Here is a 20,409-nt window from a genome sequence, read left to right on the forward strand (position 1 = left end):
GGTAGAGTATCCAGCTAAGTGTTACTTAGGATAACATCATTAGAAGAAAGTGTACAATCACTCCTCTGAGTTAGTGTGTATACATGTCGAAAGGATTTTAATTGAGCTTTGAACATTATTTTCCAAATTTTGTTATGGTTTACATGTAGGATGAAGTGTCCTCATGTCTGGTTGTCCTGACAAACCCTTGTACAGAGAAAACACACTGGAGGATAGTGTCTAGTAGGTAATTCAAACTATATATAGAGCTAGAAGGCATTAGACACATTGTATATAAGTAACACTTGATAAATATTGTTGTCAGTTGTAACACCAGCTAAATCATACCTGAAATCTTCCTTCCATGCATCCTGAAATTAAAGGTGCTTCTCTCTGAAAGTGAAATTGCTCAGACGGGAATCATATTTTTAAATATAATCATTTATTCCTTGCTGGGTTCTTTTCAGAATTGACATGCTTTGTATAAGATTACATTTTTCTAAGTTGCTCCCTTCTGACTTCCACAAGTGTCCTGTCATAAAAACCCCCATCAGTTTGCTAATGTGTGGCATATTGAACTGCTTCTCCTTGCAACTACTACTCTCTTTCAAAATCTATATTGTTTTATTATGTCATCACTACATGTAGCCCAAAGATCCTTGCTGGGTTTTTGTCACATATATTTGCTTATATTACGGTTAGCTTAAATTCCATCTGTCAAATTAATATTCCTGAGAACTATTAAATGTAAATATTTCAACTTAACATAATTTTTCACATCAGTAATATATTTCTATCTAACAATTATACTTTTATCAATCATAATAATTGACTATTATAATTTCATCATAATAATCAACCATTTTAATAGTTTCCTGTGTTTCCGGTAGACTAACAACATAACATCATGCCAAACAGTTTTTAATAATTTATTCATTTGTTTTCATTAAATTTTTTTAATTACTGTTAACATTAACAAAATTATTGCATATATGTAGTAAAAATAGAACAATAGAATTAAACATTAGTAACACAAAACATTTGTAAATTAAGAAAAATAGGCAAATTAGGCATTCAAAGAACTTTTTTGGAATGTCTAATTTGATATGTAGTAGTATTATTGATTTAAATAATAGCAATCCATTTTGATGATAATGTGCAATTGATAAATGAAAATCACTTTAGATTGATTTATGTTGATAATAGAAAGACAACAGTTTATTTCTGATTGTTCTGATTGCAAATATTAAACTTGGTAATCAGATGGTGTTGTCTATGAATCATCACATTTAAAAATTATTTAACCCCCATCAATACCAACAATAAACAATGGTCCAAAGATATTGGCTTCTTGATTTTAATGTATCAAACATTGGTGTTAGTTTTTTCTTTTTCCTTTGTAAAACTCCATATTCTGGACCCCCCCCCCAAATAACAAAAACAAAACAATTTTCCTTTACAAAACAATCAAACCAAACATCATAACTAAATATTTGAAAATATAAAGAACTTTTTTTTCCAAGCATTAAATAACTTGAAGGGGTTAATATGCTATAAAAGAATCAATCCAAACACCATGAATAAATATTTGAAAATATACAGAATTTCAAGCATAACATTTTATTTCAAAATTATTGTATTCAGCATTAAATACCCCCACTCACCCATTAAAGGTTGAAATGCCATAAAACGAAACAACTATAAACAATGGATGCTGGAAATATGTAAAGAAATTCGCTTTTGAGACACTGGTTCCATCTTGACAATTTTTGACTGTGTTTTTGATGATAAAAATAGACATTGATTTGATTATATAAACAGGTATACAGACAAATACTTTTACCCCCTTTTTTTATAGTTTTTGTTCATTTTACATTTTTTTTTTGTTTTGTTCTTTTTAGCATTATGCCGATTTGATGCAAGATTTTATTGAAGATGATCATTTACGCTCCGTCTCCATTATGTCCGTTTCTCTTCAAATTTTCACTGCTGCCACCGTGGTAGGTACTTTTTTTTTTTTCAGGTCTGCACATTTGTGTGCTCGCAGGTGTTCATTGCTTCAATCACCACAATTCCTCTTGGAGACTGACATTTTCACATGCATGACAGATAATTCATGGATTCATTTGCCTGTAAAGAGCTTCAAAAAGGTTGAAATGCTTAAAAAAAAAAAAAAAAACTTATTAAAATAACCATGTAATAAAATTTGTGGGGGGGAAAAAAAAAATTGGTTCAGAATTCCTCCTAAATTAAAAAAGAAAAATACAGAAAAATCTGAAACATGACAGCACAAAAAGATCATATTACAAAAAACATAAGTTGATCAAGTAGTTTTATTTTCATGAAAAAAATTTTTTAAATGATTCTTAACAATTAATGGGAAATAGTAGGCATTACAAGGCTGATCTCGCAAGTTTGACTTGTGAGGTTATCTACCCTTGTTTCTCCAAGATGGCAATGTAAGACTGTTTTTTTTTGTTTTTTTTAAACTCCTAAAATTTGATTTTTTTGTTTCATCATGGATATGCATATCTAATAGTTTTTTTTATTTCTGCTTTTTAAAATAGAGGGATTGCTGGACAAGAAAAAATTCTTTCCTTAACAAAACGTCTGTTTGGCCATAGATTAATTTTTATTTTACTCAAAAATTTTATTAAAGTCAAATGGAATATATTTTTGTGTCTATTAGAAATAGAAAATTCTTTCGTCTATATTTGTTAATTGGTTTGTTTTGTGATTGTGTCAGAGAGTTCAACACTTTAAATACTTGAAACATTAATTTAAACATTTAATAACTTTGTTGTAAACACAAAATCTTCGTTTATTCATGTAGATAGACATTAACATTTTTGTAATTTCCATACAAATTTATTGATCTTTTAAATGGGACCATAAAGAAATGATAAGAAATTAATTTTTTTTTTGTAGAAGATAATATGCATGTCTTCAACTTGAACATCGAAATGACACAACTAAGGACTGATTTACATATATACAAACAATACATTTATTTATGAATTATGAAAAAAAAAAATAAGTGTGTGTGTGTGTGTACACAGGTGATCAGGCATAGTTCTGGATTGTTCATTAAAGTTGTTGGGAGAAATTTGATTATTTATGGCAGACCATTAATTTTTATAGTGAAATTTATCTTACCTCGAGTGTGCACATGTGTATATCGGCACAAAATGTTCTCCGCATGCATTTATTGGGAGTGATGCAATATTATGTGCTTTCATGACCGTGTTTAGGTGAAAAGGGAAAGCTAAAAGAAAACAAATGGGAGAAGAGAGAAGTAAAAGGAGGAAATTAGTGTCACCCTCTGTTTGTTGAAAACGAGGTCAGAAGGGGGGGGCGATGATTTTTCTGTTTCCCTTTTACAATTTGTGTCCGTGTTCATGCCACACACAAATCTTATATAGCAGTTGTGATAGTTCCTATACTTTTCATCTTCAATATAGAAATAGATTACAATTTATTGAAAATCAACTAAAAACATTTGAAAAAAATGCTAAATATTTGTCGAGGAAACAGTGTAACGAAACAGATTGTTGTTGGATTAAAAATCATTTTTTTTTTTTTAAACCAATATGCAAATTAAACGTTGTGACAAATATTGCATGAGCCGTATATATAAAAAAGATGGTGTGTCTGTTGTGTAAAGTTGAATTAACTTGAAATAAGACATTATGACTTTGCCATCAGTGTTAGAAATGGGTCCAACTTTCTCATGTATTTTGATTACCAGTTAAGATCAAGTCTTTGCTCATAAAAGTTAAATTTCATAATTATTTTGCAAACGGTTCCAAATAAATTAATATTTGGTGTTATTCATTTGTGATTTTATTGTCCCATTTTTTTCTCTATATATACATGCCATAGTTTTGTAAACAGTAATTAAAATAAAAAAAAGTTAAATTATCAAATCTTTCAGATATGTATATTAAAATTTTCGAGCGAGGTAATTTAAATGCCAACTATACATTTTTTAAATTATAATTATGTGAAAGATTAATGTTATACATTTAAAATGGATGCGTTGAGCTAAATTAATCGCTGCTGAATGACTAGTATTTATGCATATATATGTAAAAGTTATTTTTGTTTCATTTAAGGGTAAGGAATTAATGTTTTTATCTTTAGTAATAGTGTTAGAACAATTTTATCTTTTGTAATGTAATTCTTTATGCAACAAATTTATTAAAAAGAAAAAAGTTTTAAATTTAGAGTTTTGCCTTTTTAATTTTCTCTGGATATTTATAATTGCTGAATAATGAAGATTGGGCAACGCTGAAACAAAAAGTCAAGTAACAAAACTCCCAGGCAACGCCAGACAGTTACAGCAAATGAATAACAAAAGGTCAACCTGAATTTTGACCTTTGACACAAGAAAAATGTCAATGATGGAAAACAGAATTATGAAAAATCCAAGCAAACAAATCAGTTTGAACAAAACTCGATGACTACCGGGAAAGATATACGTTGACCGCATTATGCTGCCGCTCCATCCTCTCTCTCTCCCATTCCACACCACACGTCAATCTGTTAAATAAAAGTAGTTATTTTTGTAATTAAGCATTTGTCATTTAATTGATAAAAAACAGCAGTACTTAAGGAATTCATTTTCATATTATTAAAAATACAGTTGAAAGGAAAAAAACGGTATCAAATGAATATACACCTGTATATAACACAATTTCTTTGAATGTATGCTCAAGTCCAAAGTAGCTGAGTAGTGGCTTGGTTCCCATTAATTTTATCAAATAACAAACAGGGTCCTTAATAGAAGTGTGTGCTCTCTCAGCCATCATTAATGGACCTGAGGTTATCTTGCCAACATTAGACAAAGCCAAACTATTTGCCAAAAACTTTGCAACTAATTCTACCATATGTGATCCAAGCCACAATCTCCTGTATTTCCTCCTGTGTTTGAAAACACACTATGCGACATACAAATGTCTGTGTGTGATGTTGCCAAGCTAATCAAAAACCTCAATTCCAGTAAAGCAACTGGCCCTGACGGCATTCCTATTATAGTGCTAAAAAAGCTTCAACCTGAACTAGCTCCCATACTTACAAAGCTGTTTAAGCATTGTCTTAAGGAGAATTGCTTCCCAATACCCTGGATAACCTCATCAGTTTATCCTGTATTTAAAAATTCAGGTGCTCGCTCATCTCCCTCTCAATACAGGTCAATAAGTCTCCTGTGTGTCATGAGTAAGTTGCTGGAATCTGTGTGAAATAGAGAACTAGTCAACTACCTCAGCAAAAATAACCTCCTCAGTGACATGCAATATGGTTTCTGTTCTGCTAGATCTACAGATGTGCTAACAGTTATATCTCATAGGATTAGCAAATCCCTCGATGGAGGCTTCCTTTCTAGGGCAATTGCTCTTGACATATTAAAGGCCTTTGATAGGGTATGCCATAATCATCTACTCCACAAAATCTCGAGCTACAGTATAGCTGGAAATGTCTTCTCTGTTATGAACCTATCAGAGAGAAATGATTTAATAAAAATAGTGGTTAATGGGCAGAAATCAGAAGCTCGCAGTATTAATGCTGATATCTTTCAGGGATCCATCCTGGGCCCAGCTCTCTTCCTGATTAACATCAATGATCTCCCAAATCACATCCTAAGATCATTCGTAGATATTTATGCTGATAACACTACCATCTATGGCAACACTTATGTTCTCTCTGATTCTTTCTCTGATCTTAATGACATAGTGTAATAGGGAAAGAGGTGGCTGGTTAATTTTAATGCATTTAAAACCAAGCTTCTATCTTTACATCATCAACGCTCTGATCCTGACTGGCATCAATTGAAATGAATAGCTCTCATCTTAGGGCGTCTCCATGTTTTGACAAGCTTCTAGGTCTGACATTTACACCTGATCTGAGTTGGGACACGTACATAAAATCTGCTGCTGGGAAAATGGTGGGATCATCCTACCGCTGTCAAAAGATCTCACTGTTGAGATGAAATTCTCTACCTGTACAAGAGCCAAGTACATCCAAGGATGGAGTACTGTTGCCACATCGGGGCAGGAACTTCTAGAAGTAGCTTATCTTGCCTTGACAGAGTTCAAGGTGGGCTTTGTAGCCTAGTGGGGAATGCTCTTTTCTCTTCTCTGCAGCCTCTTTCCCTACAGAAGAGATGTTGCGAGCCTGTCTCTGCTTTATCATTATTTTCATGGCAAGTGCTCATCTGAGCTCCAATCTATGGTGCCCCCTGGCCTGATTTTCACAAAAAAACACTCGTCTGACTGAAACCACTATCAATAATTTCCCCCACTCTTTATCTGTGCCTGAACATAAACATAGATTCCATGAACAAAGTTTCTTTCCTAGACCTGCACGCCTGTGGAACTCTCTTCTGTTTTCCTGCTTTCCAACTGACTGCAGTATGGTCGTCTTCTGGTCCAGCATGGGCAAATTCTTGATGAGCAATCCTTTTGGGTGGTCCAGATTTCCACTGCTGATGATTGCAACGTTTTCCCATTGACTACTGTACACTCATTAACTCTTATCCTCGAATGACCTCCGGGCTTTGATAAGTGGTGACTCCTTCGTTTAAAAAAAAAAAAAAGAAAGTTTTTTTTTTTTTTTTTTTTTTTTTTTTTTTTGAGTCTCAAAGTATTTTTTATATTTTAAAAGTATTTTTACCTTTTTTAAACAGTATTTTTGAGTATTCTGTTTTCCATATATATTTTTTATTTGTTTTAGTTGTTTTTTTAATTGTCTTTTCTTTCATTGTAGGCTCGTTACTTGCTTACAGACCACAATCTCCTGGGTGTTATCTTACAAACTTTCCTTAAACAATGTGAAAGTAAAAAAAACAGTAAGTGTTAAAATCTCAATTATTGATTCATTTAGATTTTTTGAATAAGATTTGATACTTGTCTACAATTGGGCCTATAAAAAACAATTTTTTAAAGAAAAATCTTTGATGTATGTATCTGTCACCGCATGAAGATGTCATATTCCAAAAATCACATAAATTAATCAAGTAGTTTTTTTATTTTTTTAAATATTTTTTAAGAAAATCAAATTTTATGACACATTTTATATGACGCCATATTTATTTTGAATGATACGCTGCAAGCAACACCTCTTGGGAATCACAGAAATGTAGGATCAACAAGGTCGGACAATCGATTTTCCACCTTTTAGAAAATAATCCTTTAAAATTAACACATTTATAGGTTTTTTGGACTCCGAAAACGAAAATAACGTTTACAATTCCAGCAAATGAGTAGTTTCTAAGATATAAAGAAATTTTAGTGCTACTGTAGCATAAGGAACTAAGATTGTAGAAGGACGACTTGGATGGGGAGTTGGGAAGCAAGATGTTTGTTCACATTACATTTAAATTTCTGCATGTTGAAACAGTAGGTGAAATGGAGTAGGAAGAGTATTTCAAAGTAAAGCTGTCTGAAACTGAAAGAGTAGAAACTCTTCCATCACCTAGAGACTTTTATAGTGAAGGGGTAGGATTTTGCTGTTATTAGGCTAGGCAGAAGTATTTTCATGAAAGACATCCCCTATATATGAAGAGAATCTAAATAGAGCTTTTTCATTGCTGATTGCATGACAGTTGAATTAAGTTAAGAATGGAAATCAACAAAAAAAAAAAAGGAATTATAGAGGCTTGTCAATGAGATGCCCATTTTCAATGGATTCGAGTTGGATAATCTAGCGCAAAGTGTATGATGTTACAAACTCTGAATTGCTTTGTAATACCAAAATAACACCAATATGAAGTCTTTTTTTTTTATCGCAGCTTTTGTTTTCTGCATGAATATAAAACTGACAAATCTGGTAAAAGCAAACGTTGCATGGATTTAGATTATTCACATTACTGTTCGCATCTTGGATGTTATTTTCACAACTTTTCAGACGAAACTTCTGATTTTTAGGGACATTCTATCAAACTCTGGCATATGTACAGAATTTTGAACGGACCCCCCACTTTTTTTTTTTCACAGGGATAGGTTGCCTTCATTTTGTTAGCTATAACTGAGTAGAAGTCAAAGGTAATTCGTAATTGTATTAGTATTAAGGATTAAACCTTCAATCTCCAAAGAAATTGGAATACATTATTAGTTTAATTTAGGCGTTTTGATTCCTTGGGGAACATGGGGCCGCAATGACACTCCTTCAATGGACCCGGTTCTGGCTGGTCTTTAGTTCGGTCCATGTCATTCCGGCAGTCCTGGTCTCAGCCTCAATTCTTCTTTTCCATGTCTGCCTCAGGTGACCAATTTTACACTTGCCTTGTGGGTTCCATTCAAGGGCCTGCCTGGTGATGTTGGATGCAAGCTTCCGCAAGGTGTGGCCAATCCAGTTCCATTGATCTCTATCTCCATTGGGGTTTGGTTGGTTTTGTCTCACAGTTGTTCATTGGAGATGGAGTCTCTGGCCATCTAATGTTTAGGATGTTTCTGTTGGTGAATGTCGGGAGTTTGTAAATGTTGGTCTTAGTCACTCTCCACGTTTCTGAGCCATAGAGTAGAACTGCCTTCGCATTGGTGTTGAAAATTCGGATCTTATTCCGGAGTGAGAGGGCCATTCTCTAGATTGGTCTTAAGATGCTGAAGGCGTGTCTGTCTTTGCTTATCCGGTGCTTGATGCCCTCATCTGTTCCTCCATCACTGCTGACAACACTGCCCAGGTACACAAACTTGTCAACCTCTCTTGTTGTAGTTGCCTTCTGTTATTTACCCTCATGACCTCTGTTTTCCCAATGTTGATCTGGAGTCCAGTCTTTCCAGCTTCCTCTGCCACATGACATAGCTTCTCCTGCACATCTTGAAACCCGTGTGAAAGGAGGCTGATGTCATCTGCATAGTCCAGGCCCTCCAGCTGTTTTGTAAAATTCCACTGGATACCCATCCTCTTGTTTATCCACTTCCATTCCATCGGATCTCACATGATCCTAAGATAAGATTGTATCTGCTGTGCATCTCGCTACACATCTGTGCAGTCTTGCCTGTCTCATATAGGGTTCTGATGTTCCAAGTCCCTATCCTGGCCTTGACCTTGGTCGTCAGAAGGGTTGTCAGTGCACTATCTTCCCAGAGGCTTTCACCTGCTTGCGTCATAAACTCTACTAGAGAGGACCCTTCCCAGACCAAGAAGTCCACAGATGATGCTTTTGCAGAATTGGGTTGTTGGCCCTATTCTAACCACAGGTCCTTGTGGACAATTCTAGTATAAATTTTAAAAGCTTTAAATTATTTCTAATATATATATATATATATATATATAAAATAAAAATTACAATTAAATTTACCAAAATCATCCAAGATGGTAAAATTAAAGTATATTATAAATATTAAAGAATTAATATTTATAAAATTATCTCCACCAAATATGTTTTTAACTCATTTCAAAGTGTTTTTTAACATATATATGAGCAAACAGTTAATAAAAAAAAAATATATATATATATATATGTATATATGCGCATGTGTTTCAGTTTGATCAAATGTCATACAATATCATGATTCTCTTCCATTGACCTTTGTAGCGGACTGGTGGTATATTATATATATCCCCCAGTCATACAAAATAGGAAAATTGAATTGAATTGGGAAAGAAACGAACAACGCGTCAAATTGAAATAAATGAACTAGGAATTTATTTCATGAAGAAACAAATAAAAGTAAGGATACAGCACGTGTTTAGTTTGGCGTGCGTCTCTCGCTGTTAGCTGGTGAGAGGGAAAGTCGTTGTACAGACAGAGTGAGGAAGTTGATCCAGGCCATGGAGAGAGAAAACGTGTAAGGTGTATGTACTGTCTGTTGGCTCTTGCCCCACACATAGTAGCAGGGGGCGTGAAGCGCGCCCTGAAGGGACGGTAGGTCCGTCGACTGCTCAGGTTGGAAGCCAAATCGAAAAGAAGGAAACAGCTCAGGTCTCTTGCTTTTGTAGTTGTTTCCGGTGTCCTTCGCGCATGTGGGGATTTCCTTTAAAAGGAAGTGACGTTGCCTATGTGTGTGTGTGTGTGTATGCACATGAATGTGAGTGTATGTATGTGAATATATGTGCGTATGTGTATGACTAGAAAAGTGGCTTGAAATGTGAACGCGTGTTTTTGTGTGAGACTAGAAAAGGCTTGCACACCTTGCATAGTTATATATCTTTGAAATGTGGTTGTCATGATGGCTAAGCTGTAAAAAGCTTGAATTCAAATTATTTGTATCTGTGGTCCAAGTCATTTGACCAGCTGTGCAGTTAAATCATCCATACTGATGATAATGAAACATGTTTGTGGATATTAAAGTTTTATTAATCTCTATATAAATAAAATGAACTCATTTTTTCTCGTCTGATTTTGACATTAATAGGATTAAAAATCAAGATATTTCATGCAAATATAATATGCACAAACGGCAGAACAATATCTGAGGTGTGTTATAGGCTTATTATTTCTCAAATTCCTCGATAATCTTGGATTTCTATACTTTTTCTGCTGAGAAGTCACGGCCAAAATCGGTTAAGATCAATGGAAGTGGTAAAATATTTTCTCTCTAATAAATTCCTCCTCCCCCTGCCACCACTTAACACCATTTGGGGATCGTTCACAAGGAACAGTTGAGAAGAGAACACCGGTTTGGCTTCGTAGTTCTTTCATGTGAAGTTATTTAAAATCACTAAACTAAGCTGCAGTGCTCTGTGGCGTAGTGGTTAGCGTGCTGGACAATTCACATATTTTCACGTTCACGCCGACCTACCGTAGTCGTTTTTTTTTTTTTTTTTTTTTCCTAAACAACTGGAATGGACTTTTCTTGGTGGCCGAACTGTTAACGTTGCAGATGTTTTTTGTTTTTTTTCACACTTTATTTTCCTACTTTTACTCATGACTCCGGGTTTGATCCTTCCTACTTACCTACCATAACATTTTTTAAACCTCCCCCCCCCCGTCCCGGAAACAAACACTCGGGCAACGCCGGGTACCCCCGCTAGTAATGAATATATATTGATATGTGTATTATTAGTTATATTACTTAGCACTTTTTATCCATTGCAGTATGGGTACTTGTAAATACAAATTATCAATCTTCATCTAAAAATTTCTGAAACATTGGCATGAATTATGTCAACTAACATTTTGGCTGATAAATTTTTTTTTTTTTTTTTTTTTTTTTTTTTGAATTTTCTAATTTTTTAAAAATTTAAATATTTTCAGAAAGTGGCAAATTGTCATTTGGTCGAAGTGAAACTGGTAGTGCATTCAAGAGAGCCTGGTTTATGTTATATGACCTCAAGTAAGTTGAAAACTGTTTCTGTAATGCTTATCTTTTGAATTAAAAGCAATGTTTAATTTCAGAAGAGTTTTCAATGGGTAACTAATCTGTATAAGTCTCGAACTTTAAAAGTTTGCAGTTGAAAAGCAAAAATCCTTCTCACGTGAACATGAAAAATTATGTGCAGGAATTATAAAAGATCCAATATTTTTATGGAGTGATTCCAGTTCCTGATTGGTTGCTGGCAGAGCATGGCTTTATTTGATTGGTCAGTTCCTCTCGCCAGTGTCTATAAATAGAACCTTCCAATTTTCCTTAATCATACCCTTTTCATTATATTAAAAATATTACAACATTATCTATATAATAATTAGTGTTGAGATGATTAATCGAGAATCGGAATTGAAAATAATTATGCCTATTTTTTTTTTATGCAAAAAATGATTTTTTTTTTTTTTTTTGTTTAAAACTTAATTTTCCGTGGTTGATACCAATGATAAATATTTATTAATTTTAAATCCTCAGTAAAACTAAAATTTATAGATCAACTCCTACAAAGTCTGCAAAAATATATACATATATTACATCGATTTTTACAGTAATCCGAAAAAAAGATTAAACAATTGTCACCCTAGAAAAGACCTGATTCCATTTCCATTTGATGAAAACCAGTTTTCTTTTATTGTAGACCATCTACTAGTTGGCCAGTTGTGTACAAATCCCACGAATGATAGGAACCTTCTATCATGTCTGAAAATGACACAATGTTCAATGAGCGAGAGAGATGCGCCGCTATACAATTTAAGCTCTCTACCAATCCAAGTTATGACAACAGGACCATTGCCAGCACCCTCAAAATGTGCCACTGAATTGCCAGGAATAACAGGGACAGGCACAGGGTGATGAAAACAAAGTTTCTGGCCATGGTTATGGTCTTTGGTGTGGTTTCAAGTGATGGACACATTATGCCACCTCACATCTTCGAAGTTGGCTTGAAAGTCAACAACAAAGTGTACCTGGATGTGCTGAAGAATGGTGATCCCCTGATGCAATCAGGTGGCCGCTGGCAAACTCTGGTGTGGCAGCAGGACTCGGTGCCAGCCTACAAGTCCAATGAAACCCAGGCTTGGCTTCAGAAGGAGTGCTATGACTTTTTACCCTTCTCTCACTGCCCCCTCTCCTCCCCTGGCCTGAACTTGCTGGACTACTTCATTTGGTCATATGTCGAGAACATCACCAACATGACCTCCCACAACACCAAAGCCAACCTAATCGCTGCCATCTGCTGAGTATTCGTTGAGCACCTGCTGGCGCCTGTGGAAAAGGCATGCTCCTAGTTCTGGATCCGTATCGAGGTGGTGATTGAAGCTGAAGATGGTTACATTAAATGGATGTCAGCTCTACTACATTATCAAGTTACCTGAATTGTTTTTTTTTTTCAAAAGTTTTAAAATAAAGCTGTAGTGTTGTTTTCTTTAGGGTGACACTTTTATCGTTCCACCCTGTATTTAGATTTTAAAAGAATCTGAATAAAAATTTTAGAACAGAATTGGTAATTGTCTCTGAATCAGGAAAAACTTTGGAATCGTCCCATCATAAATATGTTAAGGTAATTTCATGTTATCACTCTCCCCCTTTTTTTTAAATAATTGGATTGCCCAATTGTTGAAGATGCAATGCAAAAAAAGTAATTTTAAAAATTTAATCTCGTGTCACGGTTTTGTTGAATATCCATCTTTCCATCCATAGCTCTTGAGCCCCTGGAGGGGCATAGGCAATCTACAACTTTTGTAGATGTTTTTGTAGCGAGGAGTTCTTTTTACAGGGTGAGGATGCTGACCCCATGCCCAACCTTCCCAGAAGGTGTATACAGTGCCTAACCTTCCCGAATGGTCACTCATCTGGTACTGGCCAGGCTCAACATTGCTTAACTTCAGTGATCTGGCCAGAACCGGTGTGTCAACGTGATTGTGCCGTACTTTGTTGAATATGAAACCCTACTTAAAATACTTTTTTTTTTTTTTTTTTTTTTTTTTTTTTGTGTGTTCAGGCTAAGATGAAAATGTCTCCTCTGTTTAAAGATCATACAATAATATGAGGTTTGCATTCATATCGAACATACAACGGAAATATGTCACAAACTCTTACAAGAGTTTTAGAGATAGACTCTCATAGGCACATATATTTTGCAAATATATTAACCAGAGAACTTAAGTATGCTTTAGTTTGAATAAACGTGCTTCAATGATATTGTGAGGTCTGCATGGTAGCGAAATACAACAGATGAAGGTTACAATTGTGAAATTTCCACAGGTCTCACTAGTTCTTATTTAATTTAGTTCCCCATGCATTAGGGTCCTGAATAGTGTAATTCAATCTGTTGCTGAGATTGTTGGAAAAACAGTTGGATCATTCTATTGCTCTAGAAAGTACCTGATTCGTGATGTAATTGTCTTTGTGTATAAGAGTTGGATACCTCTGAAAGTGGAATACTGTTATGTTTCGGGAGGTACTGCTTGGAGCACTTTCTTGGCTGAGTACAAAATTGAGTTTGAAATCTAGTGGGAGTTGATCCCTCTTCTTCCCTATATTTGCCGGGTTTTTTTCTCACAGAGATGTTGGTAGTCTTTTTCTTACTCTATCCTGGAATGTACTTAATCAGAACTGAAAACTCTAGTTCCTTTTTGTAAAACATTCACAGCTAGAACTCGTCTTACCATAACTGAAAAGAATTTTCCCTTCTTCTGTATACCTAGCATTGAATGGGATTTACGTGAATAATTTCGTTTCAAGAATCTCCAAACTTTGGAACATTTTGCCACAAGGATTATTTCCGTGCGAGCTACAAACATGGTCGTTTTAAAATTAAGTGTCAACAAACACATAAACTGTTTTCAAAAGTGATAAAATTATATTCCTTTAATTCATCATTTTTAATCCTTTTATGATATTCATCATCATTTTTATTATCTATTATTATGTGTGTATTCACTTTTTTTTTTCTTCTCTTCTCAGGTATGCTTTATTTTGCAAACCAAGCCCCGAGGAATGGACGGACAAACTCAGGAAAAGTTTTCGAAATGGTTTCGATGCATTACTTGATTTGTTAAAAAGCATGCAAGTAAGTTTTTTTTTTTTTTTTTAATTTAAAAATTTTTTTTTGTTTTTTTAAATAACCTTCAATGGGTAAAGTAAATTCAAAATACGCAATATCCTTTTATGATTGTATATGATGGTAGAGAAGTTGATTTTAAATATTTAGAGAGAAACAGCTTAAATATTTGATTGAGAAGGGTAGAGTGTCCAATACATGCACCTAATTGTATGCAAAGCCTACCAAACAACCTCCGTTGGAACTGTCAGAATCTTACTCCAGACCCACAAAAGCAAATACAGCTTCTTCTGACCAATGTACTTCTTTTGCATTTGTTTAAGGATAAATATAACATCAACTATCAGCAATCGCTGCAAAAAAGGATTATAGAAAAAGCTCAAGTATTGGACACATTCAGTCCATCAAGTCCAAAGTAGAACAACAGAGGCTTGGTTCCCATGAGTTTTGGCGATTAACAAACAAAAAAATCAATACTAATTTCTTTGTTGAATATCTTTTATGTCTAGTTTTTTTTTATAATTAGCTAAACAAAGTCACTTAGCTTAAAAAAAATATATTTATGTAATGTTTTTTTTTGTTGTTTTTTTTTTGTTAATTTCTTCAAATTAATAAAATGGATATCCAGTTTAAAAAATCCTTTACACTTCTTACGTGCAATTTGAACATGGCTATTGACATTGTAAAAATTACTGCCATAATAATGTGTGCTCTGATTATTCCCATTTTTTGATCAGCCAATCGCGCGTTTCTGTTTGTGTACAATCTCCAAAAACCATAATTTGTTACATTTGAGATTAATATTTATTTGTACCATTTCTTTTTTTTTATCAAAATCAGGGAATGGATTCCGTAACTCGTAAGGTTGGTCAGCATTTGGAAATTGAACCGGAATGGGAAAGTGCATTTAATCTTCAACTTCGATTGCAAGACAACATTGCACTATTTCTTGACTGGTGCGCAAGCGATGTAAGTTTATTTTTTTTTTTATATTCTTCTATTCTCATCTTCATTATCTTGAAACTAATAAAATTATGTGACTTTGCATGTGTTTTTCTGCGTGTTCTTTTATTTCTATGTATTAATTGAATATTTATTGAAATCAAATACAATAGCATAAAATAAAACTAAATCGATTAAAAAAAAAAAAAAAAATTGTGCAGTTAAATCTGCTAGAATGCATTACAGTAAAGAAATCATCCCTTTAAATTTTCTTTGATAATAGTGGACAAAAAATAACTTTGTGACTATTTGAAAGTTAAATTGTTGTAAAAATGTCAGTCCTGGCTTAACAATCTTCAGGTGTTGAAAGTTTCAGAATAAATTAAAACAATGTTAATTTAACAAACTTATAGTTGCATAAGAATTTGATTCAATTAATTATTTAATCACCAAAAGATACTGTTTTTATATAAGTTCAGATATATTGTTAACATGAACTAAAAACCAGTATTTTTTCGAAACTGCTCAATATATGTGTAGAGCTTTTACATAATTAAAGTTATATAAGCATTGTGAGGAGTTTACACAGGCTGATCAACTTTTCAACATTTTCATGTTTCACCAGGACTCCAATTGAATTTTGCTGTTGAAAAAAAAAAAAGATAAAACAAAATTTTCCTAGATGGCAATCGAAAAAAAAAATTTTTTCCATTGCTTTCTGGGAAGATTTCATTCATTTTACCTTTATTTACCAAACTCCTGGCAATTTTTGGTCTACAGATTTGAAACTTGATATATCAGGGATTTGAACCTGTGGAACAAATTTAGTTTGGTCTTTAGCCAGTCATAATAGCTGCAAAGGGATCAAAATTGAAAAAAAAAAGAATGGGATTTAACAGGCATAAATTAATTTAAAGTGGTGTCTGAGCATGCTCAAATATATATTCATATGTTAAAGTCAGTTGAATTTTAACATTTTCTTATCCATCTGATGATAGCTCAAACAGTAACGACTAAGGCTAGAGTGCTAAATGTTTTGGTTTCGATCTAGTTGATGGCACCCTAATCATTTTTTTTTTTTTTTTTAACTTTTGAAATCATTTTTATATATTGGGTACAATATAATAATGGATTGTTGGCTCTGTGATGATAAATACGAAATCTGCATGAATTAAAATATATATTCAAGTGTATTTTATGATCAGGTCATGCCAAGAGGGAGAGTACTATGAATTATAATAATGATAAAGAGAATTGGCTCTATTTTAATAAACAAAATAAATCTGCATAAATTGATATCATATTTAAGCATATTTTATGACCGGCCAACACTGAGTGGCTTGCTAGTATGTGTGTGTGTGTGTGTGTGTGTGTGTATATATATTTATATTTTGGCAGCCTCATAACTTCCCTAAATTTGTTCTTTAGTCCTCACATTCCATGTGTGATGTTTCTGACAAAGGAAATAATTACTGTTTTCTGGGTCAGAATCTATTCCATCTAACACTTACCTTTGGCAAGTTTTATCTTAACTCCTTACATCAAATGGCATCATGTCTTGTCTGGAGCGATTTATTTTATTTTTATATATATATATATATATATACAGCAATTTTTTTAATTAATGTTATACAAAGCTGCTAATAGTTGATCTTAAATACGTAATATCAAATGCTGATTAACTTGCATAGGCTTTTTTAATGTTTGTTTTATTTATATAAAATATCAAAATTTGTAATGAGTTGACAAAAATATATGCTCCTGATCAAATATTTAATCTAATACCACTTGAAAATCTTTAAAAAAAAAAAAAAAAAAACTTTTTTTTTTTTTTAAGAATAGGTTTTAAACTCCTCCCACTTAAGACTACCAATACTACAAGCTAAAAAGTTATGGGGGGGGAAAAAAAAAAAAAAAAAGAAGCTTCATTCCAAACATTTAATTCAGAAATTTACATTTATATAAAATTAGACATTTTACACTTGATCAAAGTTGTTTAAATTCTACGAAATTGTATGAAAAGTGTATGAAAACATTCAATAACCAAATTTAATAATGAATTCTACCTTCACTGGTTTTGATGACTTCAAAAGTTTTTGGGCATGCTAGAAATAAGTGTTTCCATTAAGGTAGGGGGGGGGTGCTCCAGTTTCTGAAGATAGCTTCATGAAGTTTATTTTTTTGTTGAATATTATTTGCTATTTGAATAAACATCTCTTGTCATCCATCCCCAAACATTTTCAATTGGGTTTAAGTCCGGTGAGTATGGAAGATGTCTCAAGAGATAGACCCCATTTTCTTTCAGAAAGGTCCAGGTCCGTGGATTGAAGCATTATGCTGTTGAGATAACCATCCATCCCTACACAAACGATGGCCTGCCACACAAATGATGCTTTTTATAGCATTTTAACATAACCAGCCACTGTCTGACAACCTTGCACCACCTGGAGCTCTATCGTCCCTCTGTAAGAAAAGGCGTCCCATACCATTATGGACCCTCCACCAATATGACGTATGGAGAAAATTTCAAGAGGCATGTTTTCGTTATACCAATATAGTTGGAAGCCATCAGTATAATCTAGATTGAATTTTTTCTTATCAGAAAACAGGACTTTCTTCCATTTCTCAACGTCCCATATTTGGTATTTACGACCCTACCTTAAGCAGTCCACTTTGTGACGTGGAAGCAGGCGAGGAATTTGTTTACGCTTTTTATTTACCATGCCTTTTTATTGTTACTGCCATCTGATGGTTACTGGACTGCAATCAGCATCTGTAACTGCCTTAATTTGACTAAAAGAAAGTCTCCTGTTTTTCACAACAACCCATCTTATTCTCCTACTCAATGCAGGAGAAAATCTTTTGGGGGGGGGGACTACTAATGAATTTTGCTTTTCCATAATTCTCACTGTTCTTTAGAAACTTGCAAATCAGTTTTACTGCGATTTAGTTGTGATCGTCCGCTTCTGGAAATCTAAAATTTGAGAATGCTCAACTTATGCAAGTTTGCTTGCTTTAGGCATGGTGACACCTTTATGCAGTGATTGCTAATCTGTAATTGAACTAAAAAACAATTTATATCCTTTATAATTTTGATCAAGTGTAAAATGCCTCATTTTATAAAAAAATTTAAATTTCTGACTTAAATGTTTGGAATATAGCTTGTTTTCCCCATAATGTTTTAGGGTGTAGAATTGGTAACCTTAAGTGGGAGGGTTTTAAAATTCATCCTTAAAAAAAAAAAATGGTTTCTTTTTAAAGATTTTCAAGTGGTATTAAATTTTTGATCAGGAGTGTATATGATGGGTTTATTTTGTTTTCATTTTATATTTTATCAAGTCAACACATTGGTGTTGATACTTAACATCAGTGTGCATTGGTGTTGTTGCTTCTAACACATGTACTTTGAATGTATATTGAACGACGATGACTATTTTGTGTCTAATGTGTTAAACGTTTCTTGCTTATTTGACAGTCCACTGTACTGATGAACAGCTACATCGCCACACTCCACGCATTATATCAGTGCCGAGATAAACTGGATGTACATAAAATGGAACAATGTGAAGGTAATGTACACTCTCATCCATTCTTTGTTTTTCTGTTTTCATTAAAGACCCCGTCTTGAAAATGCTACTTATGATCAGTCAGTTGAAGTGTGCCTCTCCAAGCAAGATGGACCCTTTGTCTCTTAGTGAATGAATTCTGTTTTATTGAACTTGAGTTTTGATTTGGTTGGACTAAGATTTCTTCATTTGCAAGTTTATTATTCAAAAGAAAAAAAACAATCATTATTGTACTGTCCAAAAGAATAAAACTTTGTTATGAGTTGTAATTGTCTGTATTTTTGAGATGAGGTGTTTTCATTGATTGAGATTGTCGGACTGACTTCCTCATCTTGGTTGTTATCGTCACAACGTTTCGGCCGTTTTGCCCTCCGGCCTTCATCAGGTATTTTGTCTCAAACTGGGGAACCGTTTGTTAATAAAGGGTTAGGTTCGAGACTTCTAACAAACGGTTCCCCAGTTCGATACAAAACACCTGATGAAGGTCGGAGGGCAAAACGGCCGAAACGTTGTGACGATAATAACCAAGATGAGGAAGTCAGTCCGACAATCTCAATTTGTTATGAGTTGTTCTAAATGTGAGTGGCAAATTTGTTTGGAGGGAGAATTTTTCTGTTGCAAAACTTATTGAGACTGAATTTTGTTTTATTCCTTTTTTATTCTCTTTCTAGCTTTATCTGTTTTCTGTCACATTTTGCCTAAATGTAAACCCCCCTCCCTCCTCGCTTTGAAAATGTTACTTACACGATTCATGGATTCTGCATTCCATTTTTAAAAAGGATGTGTCCTCTATAGTATCAGACCTGACGGAATGGTTAATTGTAGGTATAGACCGTTTCATACTCTAGAAAAAGTTCCAGCAAAAACCTAACAGCCAGCCGTGGTTCTCTCCAGAATGTACTGCTGCCATTGCGCACAGAAATCGCTTTTTCCATTGGTTCCAACATAATAGATGTATGGAGATTAAAACCGCTTTCAGGACTGCCAGCAACCATTGTAAGAAAGTAATAAAGAATGCAAGAGAGTTGTATGCTCAGTCCGTCAAGTCCAAAGTAGCTGAGCAGCGGCTTGGTTCCCACCAGTTTTGGCAAATAGCAAACAGAATCCTGAACAGAAGCATGTGCTCTATCCCAACTCTCATAAATGGACCTGAGATAATCTTGTCAGCATCAGACAAAGCCAAACTCTTTGCCAAGAACTTTGCAGCTAATTCTACCCTTTGCGACCAAGGTCAACCCCCAATATTTCCTCCTGTATCAGAAAATATGCTATTTGATATACAAATATCTGTACGCGATGTTGCCAAGCTAATCAAAAACCTTGATTCCAGTAAAGCAACCGGCCCTGACGGTATTCCAATTATAGTACTAAAAAAACTTCAACCAGAACTAGCGCCCATACTTACAAAGCTGTTTAAGTGTTGTCTTAAGGAGAATTGCTTCCCAATACCCTGGATAACTTCATCAGTATATCCCGTATTTAAAAATTCAGGTGATCGCTCATCCCCCTCTCAGAACAGGCCAATAAGTCTCCTGTACGTCATGAGTAAGTTGCT

At 34.0% G+C, this 20,409-nt stretch overlaps 1 protein-coding gene across 4 annotated transcripts in view; it reads left to right on the plus strand.

Moving 5' to 3' along the window:
• Positions 1-20,409, plus strand: part of LOC145256493 (E3 ubiquitin-protein ligase UBR2-like) — a 262,146-nt gene that overhangs the window by 148,637 nt on the left and 93,100 nt on the right. For 2 of the 4 annotated variants that reach the window (XM_080115441.1, XM_080115444.1), the window contains exons 12-17: positions 1,881-1,979; positions 6,742-6,823; positions 11,177-11,255; positions 14,250-14,355; positions 15,187-15,315; positions 18,764-18,857. In XM_080115441.1, coding sequence (XP_079971567.1) covers positions 1,881-1,979; positions 6,742-6,823; positions 11,177-11,255; positions 14,250-14,355; positions 15,187-15,315; positions 18,764-18,857 — 589 coding nt within the window. The remainder of the gene's footprint in view (positions 1-1,880; positions 1,980-6,741; positions 6,824-11,176; positions 11,256-14,249; positions 14,356-15,186; positions 15,316-18,763; positions 18,858-20,409) is intronic. The other 2 variants (XM_080115440.1, XM_080115442.1) reach the window with 1 other exon arrangement.

This window comes from Euprymna scolopes, chromosome 32 (genome assembly GCF_053919585.1).
Source record: "Euprymna scolopes isolate OS-2025 chromosome 32, ASM5391958v1, whole genome shotgun sequence".
NCBI lineage: Eukaryota > Metazoa > Mollusca > Cephalopoda > Sepiida > Sepiolidae > Euprymna > Euprymna scolopes.